The following is a 19,043-nucleotide window of genomic DNA, read 5'->3' on the forward strand; positions in this document are numbered from 1 at the left end:
GATGAGTGGACAACATGAGGACGTGCTGGGCTGCTCGGGGACTCTTTCTGTGGCCCTCGAGTATGCAAAGGGCAAAAACACCCTGATCTCCCAGTGTTGCTAAATTTTAGAAATGTTTATTGTCATGTGACAGGGGAAAGAAAGCTTTTCATTCGCCCTCTTCATTACTTCTTGAGCTATACCTCCCTACTTTAGCTTCTGGAGAGTCTGGTGTGTGCCTGTGGGGAAGAGGTGAAGGGTCAGATTCCATTTCCTTCCCCTCTCGACACTGGAGTTTAAAAGATGAATATGACGGTTCCAGTCCTGAAGGATTTCACTGTCTTGTAGGAGAGCCTGACGCGATTCTTCAGACAAATTTACCAGTGGGTGCCAGGCACTGGGGCTAAGATGGGACCACCTAGGGCAAACACGACCTTACTCTCATCGCACTGATATGCTGGGCCCTTAACCATAAACAAGGAAACCTCTGATAAGGAATGTGAAGAAAAAACAGTAATGAAATGGAGAGTGACTGTGGGGCTACTTTGCATGCCCGTCAAATAAGTCTCCCCCTAAAAGGTGCAATTTGGCCAGAGATGTAAATAAGAAATCAGTTGTGGGAACATGGGACAAAGTAATCTAGTTTGAGGCACTGGCAGAAGAAATGGCCAGAAGCAGCAATGACCTTGGCTTTTAACTGGAGGTGTAATAGGTTAAGAATTCCTGAGCTTTTAGCATGTTCCGGGCGTGTAATTTCCAAGCTATTTACATGCAATTCGTTTCATCCACAGAAAACTGAGGTAAGTACTGTTATCTCCATTTTCAGACAAAGAACTGAGGCACAGAGAGGTTAACTTGCCCGGAGTTACACAGCCAATAAATCTTGGAGCTGGATTCAAACCCAGAGTCCATTTTCTCAACCATTACACAAAGAATTGCAGCACATAATCATATACAAGAGTAATACACAAATCCCTTCTCACTGTGATCCTTTCTCCGTTTTTAAAATCAGTGGACTGAGTTCATTCTTTCACTCAACAAGTATTATTGATGCTTACCATGTACCATCACTGTTATCGGCATAGGGATATAGCAGTGAACAAAACACAATCCTTGTCGACGTTCACACGGAGAGAGGGAGACAAAACACAGAAATAAACTAAAAAGAATCAGAACTAAGGAAAAAAGAGAGAAAGGGAAGTGAAGTGGGACTGAATTTAAAATAGTGTGCCCCAAGGAATGCTTCACTGAAAAGGTGATCTTTAAGGAAAAACAAAGGAGGTGATTTATCCCTGGGATTCAGTAACCCCGAGATCCATCTCCATTTTTGCCCACACCTCACGCATGCGCGACACTCAGAGCCCATTCCTAAGGCTCGGGCGCCCCCTGGTGCCCCTTCGAATCCGCGCAGCCGCAACAGCTAGCCGCGGACAGCAAGGCCGGAAGCGCGGCGTCCTGCCCTCGCCCTCCCCTTCCGGCTCACTTCCGCCTACCCCGCCCGGGCTGCCAGACCGGAAGCGCCGCGCTCTAACCTGATCCTCCTCATCGGGGTTGAAACCCGGGCGCCTCCAAGATGCCGGTAAAGGGGCCGAGCTGGGCGTGTTGGGAGAAGGCGGGGATTTGGGAGAGTGGCGAGAAGTCGTGGGTGCGCTGAGAAAAGCGGGCCGATGGGGGCAGAGAGAAAGCAGGGGCCTGAGAAGGGGAGAGGCGAGAGGAGCGGGCCGACCCCTGTAGGATTCGGGCGGCCCGGGGCTGTAGACCGGGCTTGGAGGACCGGGGCGCGGTGTGCTGAGGAGACTGCCTCAGTTCTTCTGCCCTCTCCTCTCCAATCCTGACCCCTTTTCTCGCCCTTTCTGCCTCCCCCCGACTCCAGCAGGGTTCGCAAAGCCTCACTAGAGCCGCGAAGGCCAGGGCCGCCCTTGTAATTTTTCATATCTCAAGTCTAGAGTCCGGCTTCTCCTTTTTTTCCTGCAGGCCCACTTCCTCCTCCGCCTCTGGGGGCGGGTCTCTTCCGCTTCTTGTCATCTATGAGACCCCACTTCCCGGACTCCTCCCCTGTCACCCGGGTAGTGGCGGCCACCCCTGCGCCGCTGGGTTTAGGGCTCTCAGAGCAGACGCAAGGTCCGCGCCCGGTTTCCAGATGTTTCTGTTTTCGCGTGCATCAGAGTGGGAGTAAAAAATTGATGGTGGTTTGGTTGCTCTTAAGTTCTGACAGCCAGTCTCTGGGGTAGATTTATCACCATCATGGTCTCCATTTTACAAATGAGGAAAAAAGAGGTTCAATAACATGTGATTATTCATAGGACAAACATTACTGAGCACCTGCTGCATGCCAAGCACTGTGACAGCAGTGAATAAGGCCAACAAATCCCTATTCTTAAGGAGTTTACATTCTAATGGGGAGACCGACAATAAACATGTAAATACAAATAAAATAAAGGAGATTGTTTCAGATAATGACAAATGCCATGAAGGAAATAGATGGGTAACAAGACAGTATAGCTGGTGAAGGGGAGGGTAGAGGCTTGTTTAGATGAAGCATATCTGTAATAAAAAGGAGCAAACCATAGTTATCGATAACGTATTTTTATGGATCTCATAGCCACCATTTGACTCCTGATGTATGCCAGGCAGGCCCTGAGCTACACACTTTATATAAATTATCCCATTTAATCCTCACAGTGACTCTATCAAGTAGATATGTTATTGTTTTCTCATTTTGCTGAGGAGGAAACTGAGGCTCAGAGAAGTTAAGTAACTTGCCCAAGGCTGCACACTAGTAAATCTTGATAAAGCCAGATTTTACCAGAACACTAAAGCCTTGTGCGCATCATTCCAGTTGCACATAGAGCACCTGGACTTCCCCTGTCCGGGGGGTGCTCTTAAGAAGACAGACTTAATGTCTGTCTTCTCCATTCACCTGCAAATTCTTCAAGGACAGAGCCCATACTGGCCTTGCATGCCATTGTATCTGCATGCCTTGCACACAGAAGGTGCTTAGTAATCTTTTGATGAATGAATGAATGAATAAATGAATGGGATCCATGTTGTCTTACAAAAAGCCAGACATCTTGTAAAAAGCAGAACTAGAAATCAGCCTATAAATTGCTCTCATAAATGTGATTTTTCCCCCTCCTCCTTTAACTCCCATCCACCCACTGAAAGCAAGTATGTATCTCTTCATTTTACAAATTTGGAAATAGGCTAAGAGAAGAAAAGTGATGTCTAGGTCAAAAGGCATAAAGCCAGGAAGTGGCAGAGCTGAAGAGCCAGTGCTTGGGTTGTGGTTTAACAACAGCTGGGGGCTGGGTACCCCTGATTTATATAGTGTTTGCCTATTTCTATAGTGTAAATACTCCACCACTTACCAATGTGGTGTCACTGAATGTGGAACTGGAAGAGATGCACATTAGCACCTCATTATATAGTATTTCCACCATAAAGATACAAAAGACATAAATAAGCTTAAGATCATATTAAAAATAAATTTTTAAATAGGAAGTAATAAATTTCAAGTATTTATTACCTTTGTTTTTATTATAATTTATGTAATTGTAAATTTGTATAATTTCATTTTTAATAATGGCTGTGTTCAACAACCAGCTTGCCTCAAATTTTCTCAAAATTTAATAGTCAGTTTTCATGAGCCAGTTAATCTTGGATGAGTTAGTCTTTTTTTTCCTTTAGGGAAATGTACTTGTTTGCCCTGCTGACATTTGCTCTCTTTCTGCTTTTGTGTTCTTACCTGGCTTGTCGCTACAGGCTTACCACTCTTCCCTCATGGACCCTGACACGAAACTCATTGGAAACATGGCACTGTTGCCTATCAGAAGTCAGTTCAAAGGACCTGCCCCTAGGGAGAGTAAGTCGAAACTCCATTATTTTCAGATTTTGGTATGAAACTCTCTGACATTATCAAATCAAGGAAATTCTGTCTCAGGTTGCTCTTGTATTTTCTATTTGCTTGGGGGATATTGTGCTCTAGACCTTTTCAGATCATGGGTATATATTGCATTTAACAAGAAACTGTATTATTGCTGCCAATTTCTCCAGGATATTTTGTTGAGAGGGAAGAGGAAATGTGCTTAATTCTCGACACTCTTCCTATCATCACTATCATTTCTTAAGAACTAATCTAATGCTGCTACTTCTGTAGAACGCCATGTCTCCCTCCTTTCTCTGTCATCAAGCTGGAAAAAACAAAATGTATTTTAACCTCTTCCTTATTTAAATCTACTTTCTTTGTCCATTCTTCAGGATCTCAGTTTTCAGCAATACCTCAATCTTAAGTGTCCTGTATAACATTACTAATTTCTTCTCTTGCTTTTTTTTTTTTTAAACATCTTTATTGAAGTATAATTGCTTTACAATGGTGTGTTAGTTTCTGCTTTATAACAAAGTGAATCAGTTATACATATACATGTGTTCCCATATCTCTTCCCTCTTTCATCTCCCTCCCTCCCACCCTCCCTATCCCACCCCTCTAGGTGGTCACAAAGCACCGAGCTGATCTCCCTGTGCTATGCGGCTGCTTCCCACTAGCTATCCATTTTACATCTGGTAGTGTATATATGTCCATGACACTCTCTCACCCTGTCACATCTCACCCCTCCCCCTCCCCATATCCTCAAGTCCATTCTCTAGTAGGTCTGTGTCTTTATTCCCGTCTTGCCACTAGGTTCTTCGTGACCTTTTTTTTTTTTTTCCCCTTAGATTCCATATATATGTGTTAGCATACTGTATTTCTTTTTCTCTTTCTGACTTACTTCACTCTGTATGACAGACTCTAACTCCATCCACCTCATTACAAATACCTCCATTTTATTTCTTTTTATGGCTGAGTAATATTCCATTGTATATATGTGCCACATCTTCTTTATCCATTCATCCGATGATGGACACCTAGGTTGCTTCCATGTCCTGGCTATTGTAAACAGAGCTGCAATGAACATTTTGGTACATGACTCTTTTTGAATTATGGTTTTCTCAGGGTATATGCCCAGTAGTGGGATTGCTGGGTCGTATGGTAGTTCTATTTTTAGTTTTTTAAGGAACCTCCATACTGTTCTCCATAGTGGCTGTATCAATTTACATTCCCACCAACAGTGCAAGAGTGTTCCCTTTTCTCCACACCCTCTCCAGCATTTATTGTTTCTAGATTTTTTGATGATGGCCATTCTGACCGGTGTGAGATGATACCTCATTGTAGTTTTGATTTGCATTTCTCTAATGATTAATGATGTTGAGCATTCTTTCATGTGTCTGTTGGCAATCTGTATATCTTTTCTCTTGCTTCTTGAACGTTATATCTTTACTTTCTTTCTTGGTACTCATTTTTTTTTTTTTTTTGCGGGGGTGAGCCATTTTCTTTACTGTTCAGAAAGCTTCATTCATTTCAGATGCTATCTGAGACTCTTCTGACACATTCTGAGATGTTCTGCCAACAGTGTAATTTGTATTATATTAGACACGGTTTCCCTGCACCCAGGAAGGGCCTGCACTGAGTTCCATTCATGGTTTCCAAGACCATAGTTTGGATTACCAATTTTGTACTGACCCTGTCTCCATTCTTCTGCCAGATTATTTGACTTGACTTCCTCTTAATTTTGTTTTCAACACCGTTTGAGAGCTCAGTAAACTTAATAAATTTGGTGAGTCACCACACTGTTTACTTGTTCTGAGATGAAAAAAAAGGAACAGTGGGAAAAAGCAGACCAAAAAGAGAAAAAATAATGTAAAAGAATTACAGTGCAAAGGAAGAATAAGAATCAGTGCTGGCCCAGAGCTCTTCTCAGATCGTTACGAAATACGATATTATATATCAGAAGATGCAGTTGACCAAGGATGGAGTAAATCTAATTACCACCTTTGCAATTCTTGGGCCCTTGAGGGAGAATGGGACCCCAAGAAACCAGAACTCCATGATTTCTGTAGATAAGGAGTGACCTCTTAACTCTTCCCTAGGGGCTGGATTAGGACTGAATTGGAATTATGGAGAAGTATAAGCCTGTGCTGTAGACTAAGTAACTGTTAACATTAATCTAATTACTTACATCCAACAAATATCTTTTGGACACCTTTTATATGCCAAACACTCTTCTAGGTTCTGAATCCTATAGTCTAGCCTCCTCCCCCTCCCTGCAATGTGACATTTAGAACTAGCTGGCTCTTGTAAGTGCTGTTTGGATCATCTGAGGAAGTTTCCTTTTTGCAGATAAGAAAATAGATTGCAGGGAACACAAGTCTAGAGTTAGAATTCTGTTGCGGACTTCCCTGGTGTTGCAGTGGTTAAGATTCCACGCTTCCACTGCAGGAGGAATGGGTTTGATCCCTGGTTGGGGAACTAAGATCCCACAGGCTGTGCAGCGAAGCCAAAAAATTTTTTTAAAAAAGGAAAGAAAAAAAAAGAATTCTGTTGAAATTCTTCAGAGTACCAAAACTTCAGAATTGCTTTGCATTTCTGCTGTGTGAGAGGGATAGAAGTCAGGGATGAGAAATATAAATAACCATTTCTGCATTGCTGAAACCAGCTGTCGGATATCAAGACCCTGGGATTTTGACCTTTTTAAAATTAAAAAAAAAAAAGGAAAACCCAGAAAAAAGCCAAAGAAATTTTGTAATGAGATCTGTCTTTGTTACAACAGTACTTCTGGCTTTTCTCAGTCTCTAGCCATCTGAACAGCTTGTACAAATATATTTGAAGTCAGTTTTCGTAAAAAGAAAGATGTATGTGTGAATCCCAGTGTGTTCCTAAATGACAGTTAAGAGTTTTTTACCTAAAGCTATAGTATGTAAGGTCAAATAAAATTATATTGAGTACTTTGTATTTTTTAAAAAGCATTTTATTAAAGTTAGTCTATGTTTCAGTCTTTTTTTTTTTGATATTTATATTTATTTATTTATTTGGCTGCTCCAGGTCTTAGTTGCGGCACACAGGATCTTTAGTTGCGGCATGCATGTGGGATCTAGTTCCCTAACCAGGGATCAAATCCAGGCCCCCTACATTGGGAGCATGGAGTCTTAGCCACTGGACCACCAGGGAAGTCCCTGTCTCAGTCTTTTTTTTTTTTTAAATTAATTAATTAATTTATACAGCAGGTTCTTATTACTTATCTATTTTATACATATTAGTGTATATATGTCAATCCCAATGGCCTGTCTCAGTCTATTTTTATAAATGTATTGAGAAATGTCTGGAGTGATGTTCACCAAATGTTGATAGTAGTTATTTCTGGGTAGTGAGATTAGGGTGACAGTTAAGTTTTTTTTCTGTATTGATTAATTAGTTTCTCTAATGGGCATGTATAACTTTTGTAAAACAATAAAGCTATAAGAATAAATCATGGGGCTTCCCCGGTGGCGCAGTGGTTGAGAATCCGCCTGCCAATGCAGGGGACACGGGTTCGAGCCCTGGTCCGGGAAGATCCCACATGCCGCGGAGCAACTAAGCTCGTGTGCCACAACCAACCCAGCCAAAAAAATAAATTAAAAAAAAAAAAAAAGAATAAATCATGTGCTTATTTTTCTAGAAATTGTTTCTAAAGACTTTATATTTCAGTAGTCTCATCTTATTTTATTCAACTCCAAAACCCTTGACTGTTGAGCTTGGATATTTTTTTTCTTGATAGCTTTTTAATTTTTATTTATTTATTTATACATTTATTTTTTTAATTTATTTTTTGGCTGTGTTGGGTCTTCGTTGCTGTGCGCAGGCTTTCTCTAGTTGCGGCGAGCAGGGGCTACTCTTCGTTGCGGTGCGAGGGCTTCTCATTGCGATGGCTTCTCGTTGCAGAGCACAGGCTCTAGGCGCGCAGGCTTCAGTAGTTGTGACACGCGGGCTTCAGTAGTTGTGGCACATGGACTTAGTAGCTCCACAGGATGTGGGATCTTCCTGGACCAGGGCTCGAACCCGTGTCCCCTGTGTTGGCAGGTGGATTCTTAACCACTGCGCCACCAGGGAAGCCCCTCTTTATAGCTTTTTTAGATGTTATGTTTTACATTTGGCTAATGTTTTCTGCCTTCCTCCCCTTGTGTCCTGCTTAGCAAAAGATACAGATATTGTGGATGAAGCTATCTATTACTTCAAGGCCAATGTCTTCTTCAAAAACTATGAAATTAAGGTAAAGTACAGAGCTTTTACTCTTTTTTTTTTTTTTTTTAATTTCTCTTGGAGTATAGGTGATTTACAATGTTGTATAGAGCTTTTACTCTTTAATTTAGTTTTCTGATAGGAATAGTATCTACCTGGCAGTCAGGGTTGATGTAAGGAATAAATTAAATGAAATGAGATTGTGTGATTTTAAAAATCCAGAACAGTGCCTAATTCTGTATCAATGTTAGTTCCTCATTTTTCCTCCAAGGTCTACACCGTGGGTTGGCAAACTACAGCCTGAGGGCCAAATCTGGCCCACCACTTCTTTTTGTAAATAAACTTTTATTGGAACATAGCCACGTGCATTTGTTTATATATCATCTGTGGCTGCTTACATGCCGCAATAGCTGAGTTGAGTAGTTGTGACAGAGACTATGGCCCACGAAACTTACAATACTTGCTATCTGGTCCTGTACAGAGGAAATTTACCAGCCCATGATCTAGACACTTATTTATATTTATTCAACAATATTAAGCGCCTACTGTATGACAGTCCAAAACCAAAAAATTCTGCATGCTATGTTACTTTTTTAATATACTTCTGTGTCCTGGACCTAAGATGGAGAAATAAAGAAAATTCAATGACCTGGACCCTTCCCTCAACCTCCATTTCTTCCCTTCTGCTCTTAGTTCTTGTGAGCTCAGGAGGAAGGCAGAAGTGGGGTGGGGGCAGAAAAGGAGGGGGGGAATGGAAAAGGAAGTTCTCTGAGATGCTGCTATGAGCAAGTTACAAGGAATGTCAATAAATCTTCTTGATAATGTTCTAGAATATGGAACTTCAACTACTTGCCAAACTTTAATCTCTTGGAAACAAGCAGGGTGTGAAATCTTTATTTGTAGACTCTTGGTCTATAAACTGTGGTCTAAACATTCTATGATGTTATAGATGTTTCTATATCTAATGCATGATCTTAAGTGTGGTGTTTGTAATTAAAATTCTGCCACATTTCATTCTCTCTCGAATATCATATAATCTTAAAAATAGGGAAAAGTGTAGTTTGTTTCTTTAAAATTATAAATCTGTGTAAAATTTGACATGAAGTATATGCCACGTTTGATTAGCATCAATTTGTCTTCTCCACATTTTCCTTTGGGTTAGGTCAAGAGTTGGGCTAATGGAGCTCTTCAAGAACAAGTCACTTGTGAAATAATTGCTTCCTCCTTTAGAGTCATAAATGTTTCTGTTCTTGGCAGAGATCCTGAAGTGAAAGAGTTTTTAAAGATTAGCCAGCCATATGGTTCATCTCAGGTTTTCCAGGAGACTTTGTTAACTCTCTTTCCTACACAGAATGAGGGGCTATTGGCACAACTCTTCAGGAACCCAAGGGCGAGGGGAGCTGAGGAAAACAGGGGCAGCCACACAAGCTCAGGGTGGAAGCTGGTGGCTCCCTCCCCAGGGGCAGACAGAAAGGGGGCTTGAGAAGATTGCATGTGGAGAATGGGAATTTTTGATGCTGTAGTAACTATGCTTTTACAGTTTTCAGTTGATAAATCAAAAGACAAAGATTCAATTCATTTATTGCACATAATTATTAGGTTTTGATCAGAACTGTTTTTAAGTTTTGTTTTCTTCCCATAGAATGAAGCTGATAGGACCTTGATATATATAACTCTCTACATTTCTGAGTGTCTAAAGAAACTCCAAAAGGTAATTAAACTTGGATGATCATTTGTCAGGAACACAAATTAATAGGTATTTAGACTTGTTGAGACTTTAAGGACAAGTAGAAAATATTTCCTCTGACTTAGAGCATGGACTTGAGAGGAAAATCTGGAAAATCTGAATGTAGATCTCTAAACTTATAGTGTAGTTGACTAATGAGAAGATAAGGGCAGTGGTGTTTTAAGGCTTTGCATATATTTTCCCAAGACAGAAATCTTGACCAGAAAATTCCCTTTTAAGCCCTTGGCTGAAGGGTTATTAACCTGGGGTCCAAGGATAGAATTCAAGGTTCCATGAACTTGAGTGGAGAAAAGATTACATCTTTCTTTTCACTAATCTCTAACTGAAATTTAGCATTTACTTTAATGATTAATGTAGGCAGCATCCACAGTAGTATTAGCAATACCTGTGACTTTCTGTAGCATTTTCTTTTTAAATAAATTTATTTATTTATTTATTTATTTATTTATTTATTTATGACTGCGTTGGGTCTTTCTTGCTGCGTGCGGGCTTTCTCTAGTTGCAGCGAGCAAAGCGAGGGCTACTCTTCGTTGTGGTGCACGGGCTTCTCACTGCAGTGGCTTCTCTTGTTGCAAAGCACGGGCTCTAGGCGCGCGGGCTCAGTAGTTGTGGCTCACAGACTGTGGAGCACAGGCTCAGTAGTTGTGGCACACGGGCTTAGTTGCTCCACGGCATGTGGGATCTTCCCAGATCAGGGATTGAACCCATGTCCCCTGCATTGGCAGGCAGATTCTTAACCACTGCGCCATCAGGGAAGTCCCCAGCGTTTTCATATTACATTTAGAGTTGAAGATATTTTGAAATTTTGTTTACATTCATTACTACTTCAAAATTTAGTTGTTAGGCCCGCTGCTGGGTCTTGTTATTTAGCGCATTAATAAAGAAGCACATGTATGACTGTGTCATAAATTTGATGTTTTAATATTGTAATTATTGTATTTCACTATAATTGGTTTCTTTTGTAGTTCTGTTTTATCTTATTCATTTAAAACATTAGTCTGAGAAGGGGCCTACAGGCTTCACCAGATTGCAAAAGGGCACCAAAAACATAACCCCAGACATGGCTACTTAGATAAAAAACTGAAAATTGGATATTACTATCCTTTTTCCCTATGTTTGTGTATATAATTTTTTTTTTTTTTTTTAAGTGCAATTCTAAAAGCCAAGGCGAGAAAGAAATGTATACACTGGGAATCACTAATTTTCCCATTCCCGGAGAGCCTGGTTTTCCACTTAATGCAATTTACGCCAAACCTGCAAACAAACAGGAAGATGGTAAGAACAACATCTCTACCTTCCTATATGGCACAAGATTTTCTCCACTGGACTTTTTAACCCCCCTCCTTTTCTTGCCTTGACTGGTGTACAGATTGAGAGTGGAATCTTTAGCCCGTACATTATCTTACTACTCACTCTCACAAAAGATCCTTGGCAACAAGCATGACATGTAGAGAATCTTTTGGACCAAAATGAGTATAGTTATAAAATCATTTGAACTGTTGTTTCTATTTCTTATCCTGTTCGAAGGTATTGAAATGTATTGCCAAGGTCAATGTCCAGATCAGTAGCCAGCCCATTTGGGATGCTTTCTCAAATACGGTTTTTTATTGTTCTACCTGCTCTTGATTTTAGAAGTGATGAGGGCCTACTTACAACAGCTGAGGCAAGAGACTGGACTGAGACTTTGTGAGAAAGTTTTTGACCCTCAGAATGATAAACCCAGCAAGGTAAAACTCTTTTCTTTGCTTATTTAGTTGATAAATCACCTTTTACCCTGTAGCCACTGTTAAAACACACTGAGGTCTTTAGTTTTTGCATTGCAGTGTTGCTTAACTTTGGTGCCTTATACATAGTAGGAGTTCACTGAATCACACTGAATAATGAATTGCATGTAATAAAAAATTTTGGTTGTATATTCTTATGTTGGGACATTGTAAACCCATAGAACAGCTTTTTTGTGTGAGATAGCTTTAATGTATTCCATTTATTTTGTTGTTGTAGTTTTGAGTAACCTGTGAGTCACTCCAAAAGAAAGGGAGGGAGGGAGGGAGGGAGGAAAGTTTTTTATGTGCCTTCAAAGAGTTTATATAATATAAGGGCTGCCAGACCAATATTAAGTTTTGTTATTAAGTAAATTCATATTCTGACCTTACCTTGAACTTGCATTGTGATTTGACCACCACTGTCCATTCTGTTTTGTCCCCTCTTGTTAGTGGTGGACTTGCTTTGTGAAGAGACAATTCATGAACAAGAGTCTTTCAGGACCTGGACAGTAAAGGGAGCCTTGGGCAGACACTGTCTCCACAGCTGTGGGCAGCATTTACAGCAAGATGTACACAGTTCTTTGCCTTTATTTCGTAAAGTTTTATACAGAGGAGAGAAGAGAGCGTGTCTTTACTTGAAGAGCTCTTTATCAAGAATTTGGGGCTGTGGGGTGGGGAAGAATGAGTTGTTGACGGGTGATTTGAAATTTCTGCAGTATTAAGCTGGTGCTTAATGAGTAATAAAGAAATTTTCTAACATTTCATGTCAGAAAAACTTCATTGCTTATCTTTGACATTCACTTAAAAATTTTTTGAGATAATATTCACCCTTTTAAAGTGTATAGTTCAGGGGACTTCCCTGGTGGCGCAGTGGTTAAGAATCCACCTGCCAATGCAGGGGACACGGGTTTGAGCCCTGGTCCGGGAAGATCCCACACGCCGCAGAGCAACTAAGCCCATGTGCCACAACTACTGAGCCTGTGCTCTAGAGCTCGTGAGCCACAACCACTGACCCCGCCTGCCTAGAACCCACACTCCGCGACAAGAGAAGCCACCGCAATGAGAAGCCTGCGCACTGCAATGCAGAGTAGCCCCCACTTACCGCAACTAGAGAAAGCCCGCACGCAGCAAGGAAGACCCAATGCAGCCAAAAATAAATAAATAATTAATAAATAAATAAATGTTTTTTTAAAAAAAATAAAGTGTACAATTCAGTGGTGGTTAATATAGACACAAAGTTTTGCAGTCATCACCACTAATTCCAGAATATTTTGCCACCCAAAAAAGATGTACCTGTACTCTTCAGCAGTCACTGCCCTGCAATTCCTATCCAACCCTTTCCTCCCACTGATCTACTTTCAGTCTCTATGGATTTGCCTATTCTGGACATTTCACATAAATGGGATCATAAAACAAGGGGTCTTTCCTGTCTTGTTTCTTTCACTCAGCATAATGTTTTCAAGGTTCATCCATGTTAGGGACTTCCCTGGTGGTCCAGTGGCTAAGACTCCACTCTCCCAATACAGGGGGGCCTGGGTTCCATCCCTGGTCAGGGAACATCCCACATGCCGCAACTAAGAGTTTATATGCCGCAACTAAGGAACCTGCCTGCCACAACTAAGAACTGCCGCAGCAAAATAAATATTTTTTTTAAAAAAAGGTTCATCCATGTTATATCAGTACCACATTCCTTTTTCTTTTTTTTTTTATTGTGGTAAAATACATATAACATTTAGTATGTTTTAACCACTTTTAAGTATATAATTCACTGGTATTAATTACATACACAATGTTGCACCACCATCACCACTATCTACTTCCAAAACTTTTTTGTTACCCCAAGCAGAAACACTAACCGTTAAACCCCTGGTACCTGTAACCCCCAATTCCTGGTGACCTCTAATCTGCTTTCAGTGTCTGAATTTACCTTTTCCCAGCACCTCATATAACTGCAATCAAACAATATTTGTCTTATTGTGTCTGGCTTCTTTTACTTAGCATAATCTTTAAGGTTCATCTATATTGTACCCTGTATCAGTACTTCATTCCCTTTTATGGCTCAGTAATATTCCATTGTGTGAATAGACCCCATTTTGTTTATCCATCAGTGTATGGTCATCAGAGTTGCTTCCATTTTTTTGGCTGTTATGAACAGTGCTGCCAAGAACATTCATGTACAAGTTTTTGTGTGGACCTACGTTTCCATTTCTCTTGGTTATATACCTAGAAATGGAATTGCTGAGTCACATGATAGCTATACTTAACTTTCTAAAGAACCGCCAGACTCTTTTTTCCACAGAGGCTGTGGCAGCTGCGCCATTTAACGTTCCCACCAGCAGTGTATGAAGCTTCTGATTTCCCCACATCCTCACCAACACTTGTTATTGGTTTGTAGCCATCCTAGTGGGTGTGAAGTATCTCATTGTGGTTTTCATTGGTATTTCTCCAATGCTAATGATGTTCAACATCTTTTCATGTGGATATTGACTGTTTGTATAACTTTTTTAAAGAAATGTTTATTCAAATCCTATGCTCATTTTTTATTTGATTTGTCTTTTTGTTGTTGTGTTTGTAGGTTTTTTATATATATTCTGAATACTAGACCCATAGCAGATATATGAGTTGCAGAAATTTTCTCCCATTCCATAGGTTTTTTTTTTTTTGCCATGAATGAAATGTTTATTTCCCATGAAGATCTTTCTTTTAAAATTGAAGTGTAGTTAATTTACAATGTTTTGTTAGTTTCACATGTACAGGAAAGTACACTTTTTCAGATTCTTTTCCATTATAGGTTATTACAAGACACTGAGTATAGTTCCCTGTGCTATACAGTAGGTCCCTGTTGTTTTTTTTAACTTTCTTGATTGTGTCTTTTGAAGCACAGAGATATATTTAATTTTAGTTAAGTGTCGTTTGTCTATTTTTTCTTTGGTTGCTTATGCTTTTGGTGTCATATCTAAAAGACCATTGCCTATACCAAACTGTCAGTTTACACCTAAGTTTCCTAAGCATTTTATACTTTTAGCTCTTGCATTTAGGTCTTTTTTTTTTTTTTTCACGTAACAAGAAATTTTAGGTCTTTGATCCATTTTTTTTTAACATCTTTATTGGAGTATAATTGCTTTACAATGGTGTGTTAGTTTCTGCTGTATAACAAAGTGAATCAGCTATACATATACATATATCCCCACATCCCCTCCCCCTTGCGTCTCCCTCCCACCCTCCCTATCCCACCCCTCTAGGTGGACACAAAGCACCGAGCTGATCTCCCTGTGCTATGCGGCTGCTTCCCACTAGCTAGCTATTTTACATTTGGTAGTGTGTATCTGTCCATGCCACTCTCTCACTTCGTCCCAGCTTACCCTTCTCCCTCCCCATGTCCTCAGGTCCATTCTATATGATCCCTGAAAGTATAGTCTTCTTTGATCCATTTTGAATTAACTTTTGTATGTGAAGTGAGATAGGGGTCTAGCTTTTTTTCTTTTGCATGTGACTATCCATTGGTACCAATACCATCTGTTGAAAAGACTATTCTTTACTCTTTGAATTGTATTGGCTCCCTTGTCAAAAATCAGCTGACCATAAATGTATAGGTTTATTTTTATTTATTTACTTATTTATTTTTTAAACTAAACTTTTTTTTAATTTATTTTTTTTTAATTTTTGGCTGCATTGGTCTTCGTTGCTGCGTGTGGGCTTTCTCTAGTTGTGGTGACTGGGGGCTACTCTTCGTTGCGGTGCGCGGGCTTCTCATTGCGGTGGCTTCTCTTGTTGCGGAGCACGGGCTCTAGGTGCATGGGCTCAGTAGTTGTGGCTTGCGAGCTCTAGAACGCAGGCTCAGTAGTTGTGGCGCATGGGCTTAGTTGCTCCGAGGCATGTGGGATCTTCCCGGACCAGGGCTCGAACCTGTGTCCCCTGCATTGGCAGGCGGATTCTTTTTTTTTTTTTTAATTTTTTTTATTTTTATTTTTAAACATCTTTATTGAAGTATAATTGCTTTACAATGGTGTGTTAGTTTCTGCTTCATAACAAAGTGAATCAGCCATACATATACATATGTTCCCATATCTCTTCCCTCTTGCATCTCCCTCCCTCCCACCCTCCCCATCCCACCCCTCTAGGTGGTCACAAAGCACCAAGCCGATCTCCCTGTGCTATGCGGCTGCTTCCCACTAGCTGTCCATTTTACATTTGGTAGTGTATATATGTCCATGACACTCTCTCACCCTGTCACATCTCACCCCTCCCCCTCCCCATATCCTCAAGTCCATTCTCTAGTAGGTCTGTGTCTTTATTCCCGTCTTGGCAGGCGGATTCTTAACCACTGCGCCACCAGGGAAGCCCTGGGTTTATTTTTAGATGCTACTTTCTATCCTTATGTGGCATTCATTTTTATATTTGGCCAGTTTTTAGCATTTAAGAGGTTTTTATTGTTAGACTGACAGAAAGTGTGAGTTCTTCCAAAAACTTATGGGACCATGTATTTCCAGGTATGTTAAGGTTATAGAATAGATATTTCAGGAGGTGCCTCAAGTCCTTTGGACATAGTTATTGCACTGCCACCTTTATCATACCTTTACGTGGTTGACTTTTACTTTAAGAAGCAGTTGTTTTGGGGCTTCCCTGGTGGCGCACTGGTTAAGAATCCGTCTGCCAATGCAGGGGACACAGATTCGAGCCCTGGTTGGGGAAGATCCCACATGCCGTGGAGCAACTAAGCCCGTGCGCCACAACTACTGAGCCTGTGCTCTAGAGCCCGCGAGCCTAGAGCCCGTGCTCCGCAACAAGAGAAGCCGCCGCAATGAGAAGCCCGCGCACCGCAATGAAGAGTAGCCCCCACTCACCGCAACTAGAGAAAGCCCACGCACAGCAACGAAGACCCAACACAGCCAAAAGAAAGAAAGAAAGATGCAGTTGTTTTGGTATCTATGCTGGGATTGTATTTGGCCACAAGTACAGAAAACCCAATTTACGGTGTCTTGGGGGTTTTGTTTGCTTGTTTTTAATTAATTAATTAATTAATTAATTAATGTCTTTATGTCTGTGTTGGGTCTTCGTTGCTGTGCGCGGGCTTTCTCTAGTTGCGGCAAGTGGGGGCTACTCTTCGTTGCGGCGCGCGGGCTTCTCATTGCAGTGGCTTCTCTTGTTGCGGAGCATAGGCTCTAGGTGTGCAGGCTTCAGTAGTTGTGGCACGTGGGCTCAGGAGTTGTGGCACGTGGGCTCAGGAGTTGTGGCTCACAGGCTCTAGAGCGCAGGCTCAGTGGTTGTGGCGCACGGGCTTAGTTGCTCTGTGGCATGTGGAATCTTCTCAGACCAGGGCTCGAACCCGTGTCCCCTGAGTTGGCAGGAGGATTCTTAACCACTGTGCCACCAGGGAAGTCCTTGTTTGTTTGTTTTTAATCTGGAAGTAGTCCCACATGGGGCAGCCATTTAAGGATGTCATGGGGGGCCCAGTCTCCTCCTGTCTTCCTGCTCCACTCTCCTTTGCATGTGGCTCTCATCCTCATAGTCTCTAGATGCTCCTGCATCTCTGGGCTTGGCAGAAGGAAAAGGGGAGAGCATGAGGGCCAAAGGAGCATACCAACTGAGTGCCACCTTACCTACCCTTCCCAGAAATCCTGCCCAGACTTGCACTTGTGTCTTCTTGACCTCTAGCTACAAGGGAGCCTGGAAAGAGGAAAGTTTTGAGTGTGTTGTTAGTCAGGTTGTTTGTAATGTGCTACTAAGGACAAAGGGAATGCTATATAGGAACAGAACTAAGTTTCAAATTGTATTAAAACTGGAGCTTTGCAGTGATACTTGATTGACTAGAGAATTTCCATTTTGGCTTTATGGGTTCATATGTAATTTAAATGTATGAGTTAAATACTGTTGAGCATCTGTTCACTGAAGATCTGAATTATGGGCTAAGTAAGTACCACATTTCACATACCCAAGAATGTGGGTATGTTAAAACATACTCCATAGATAGGTAAAATGATAGTCTTGAAGCCAAAAGAGTGCTATTGTTGGGTTGTTTGTGTTTTTGTTTTATAATTAAAATTCTTATCTAAAATCAGATTCTGGGTGTTTGGGTTGGAACTTCTGTTATAGACTCAGAGACATGTCAAAAAGAAAGAAAGCCACAGTGATTCATATCAAGATTAAAGGTTTGTTTCTACCAGATGTGTTCTGTTTTTTTAAATTGTGGAACCTTTGTGATAAAAACCAACTCCTGGGGTGCCTATTCCATTAGTACCAGCAGGGAGAGCACAGACAATAAGCGCTAAAAACCTGGCTTCTAAATCATTTCCCATTAGTGCTATATGATGATAAGTGTTTTGTTTTTTAATGTACCAGAGAGAACAGTTTCCAAAGGATTTAGAATAAATTATACATGAAGTATAGCATAATGGGTTCAAAAATACATCTTTAAGCAAAATGTAATGTCGACATTAAAAGAATATTATTACAAGGAACAACTTTTTAGGGAAGGCAGTTTAGTAATAATTATCAGATTTTGTTTGTTTGTTTGTCGTTTTAAAATTGTATCACATTTTTGAATGTTCATTCTTTTTGGTTCAGCAACTCATCTTGAAGTATTGTTGAATGCTGAAACACACACACACACACACACACACACACACACACATATACACGCACACCTGGAAATAATTCAGACATTTTTTTTTTAACACTTTTTAAAAAAATTTATTTATTTATTTTTGGCTGTGTTGGGTCTTCGTTTCTGTGCGAGGGCTTTCTCTAGTTGCGGCAAGCGGGGGCCACTCTTCATGGAGGTGCGCGGGCCTCTCACTATCGTGGCCTCTCTTGTTGTGGAGCACAGGCTCCAGACGCGCAGGCTCAGCAGTTGTGGCTCACAGGCCTAGTTGCTCCGCGGCATGTGGGATCTTCCCAGACCAGGGCTCGAACCTGTGTCCCCTGCATTAGCAGGCAGATTCCCAACCACTGTGCCACCAGGGAAGCCCCAGACATCTTTTAATAGAGAAGTGGATAAGTAAATAATCATGGTGCATCCATAAAATGAAATATGCAGCCCTTAAAAATAGTAAGGGGCTCTATCTGTTCTCTCATGGAAAGATGCCTTAGGGTATAGATCATTGAGTTAAAAAAAAAAAGGTTGAGGGTAGCATTATAGTATGATTTCATTCTTGTTTATTTAATTGTATGTACTCCAAAAAAAAAGTATGGGAATACATATACCAAACTGTTAAGAGTGATTATTTTGCTCCAGGGGCAATTACAAAGACTTGTACATTCTAAGTCATATATACTACAATTCAGTAAGAGATGTGTTTCCTTAATAACCAGGAGGGAAAATCTAGTTTTTAAAAAGAACATTGATAGAAAATCAAATATTAGAAAAAAATATATTAGCCAAAAACCAGGCTGAGGACAACAGTCACCTGGTTCTTTTCTTAAGCATCCTGTTTACATTTATTAATTTTTTAATATGCCACCAATT

The 19,043-nt window shown here is 40.8% G+C and overlaps 1 protein-coding gene across 1 annotated transcript; it reads left to right on the top strand.

The window, feature by feature from the left end:
- Positions 1 to 1,451: 1,451 nt before the first annotated feature.
- Positions 1,452 to 12,337, top strand: ARPC3 (actin related protein 2/3 complex subunit 3). Its single transcript, XM_061169664.1, has 7 exons — positions 1,452 to 1,558; positions 3,742 to 3,841; positions 8,023 to 8,099; positions 9,711 to 9,779; positions 10,964 to 11,090; positions 11,448 to 11,542; positions 12,029 to 12,337. The coding sequence occupies exons 1-7, from the start codon at positions 1,553 to 1,555 to the stop codon at positions 12,089 to 12,091; spliced, it is 537 nt and encodes a 178-aa protein (XP_061025647.1). The 5' UTR covers positions 1,452 to 1,552; the 3' UTR covers positions 12,092 to 12,337.
- Positions 12,338 to 19,043: the final 6,706 nt, after the last annotated feature.

This window comes from Eubalaena glacialis, chromosome 15, assembly GCF_028564815.1.
Source record: "Eubalaena glacialis isolate mEubGla1 chromosome 15, mEubGla1.1.hap2.+ XY, whole genome shotgun sequence".
NCBI lineage: Eukaryota > Metazoa > Chordata > Mammalia > Artiodactyla > Balaenidae > Eubalaena > Eubalaena glacialis.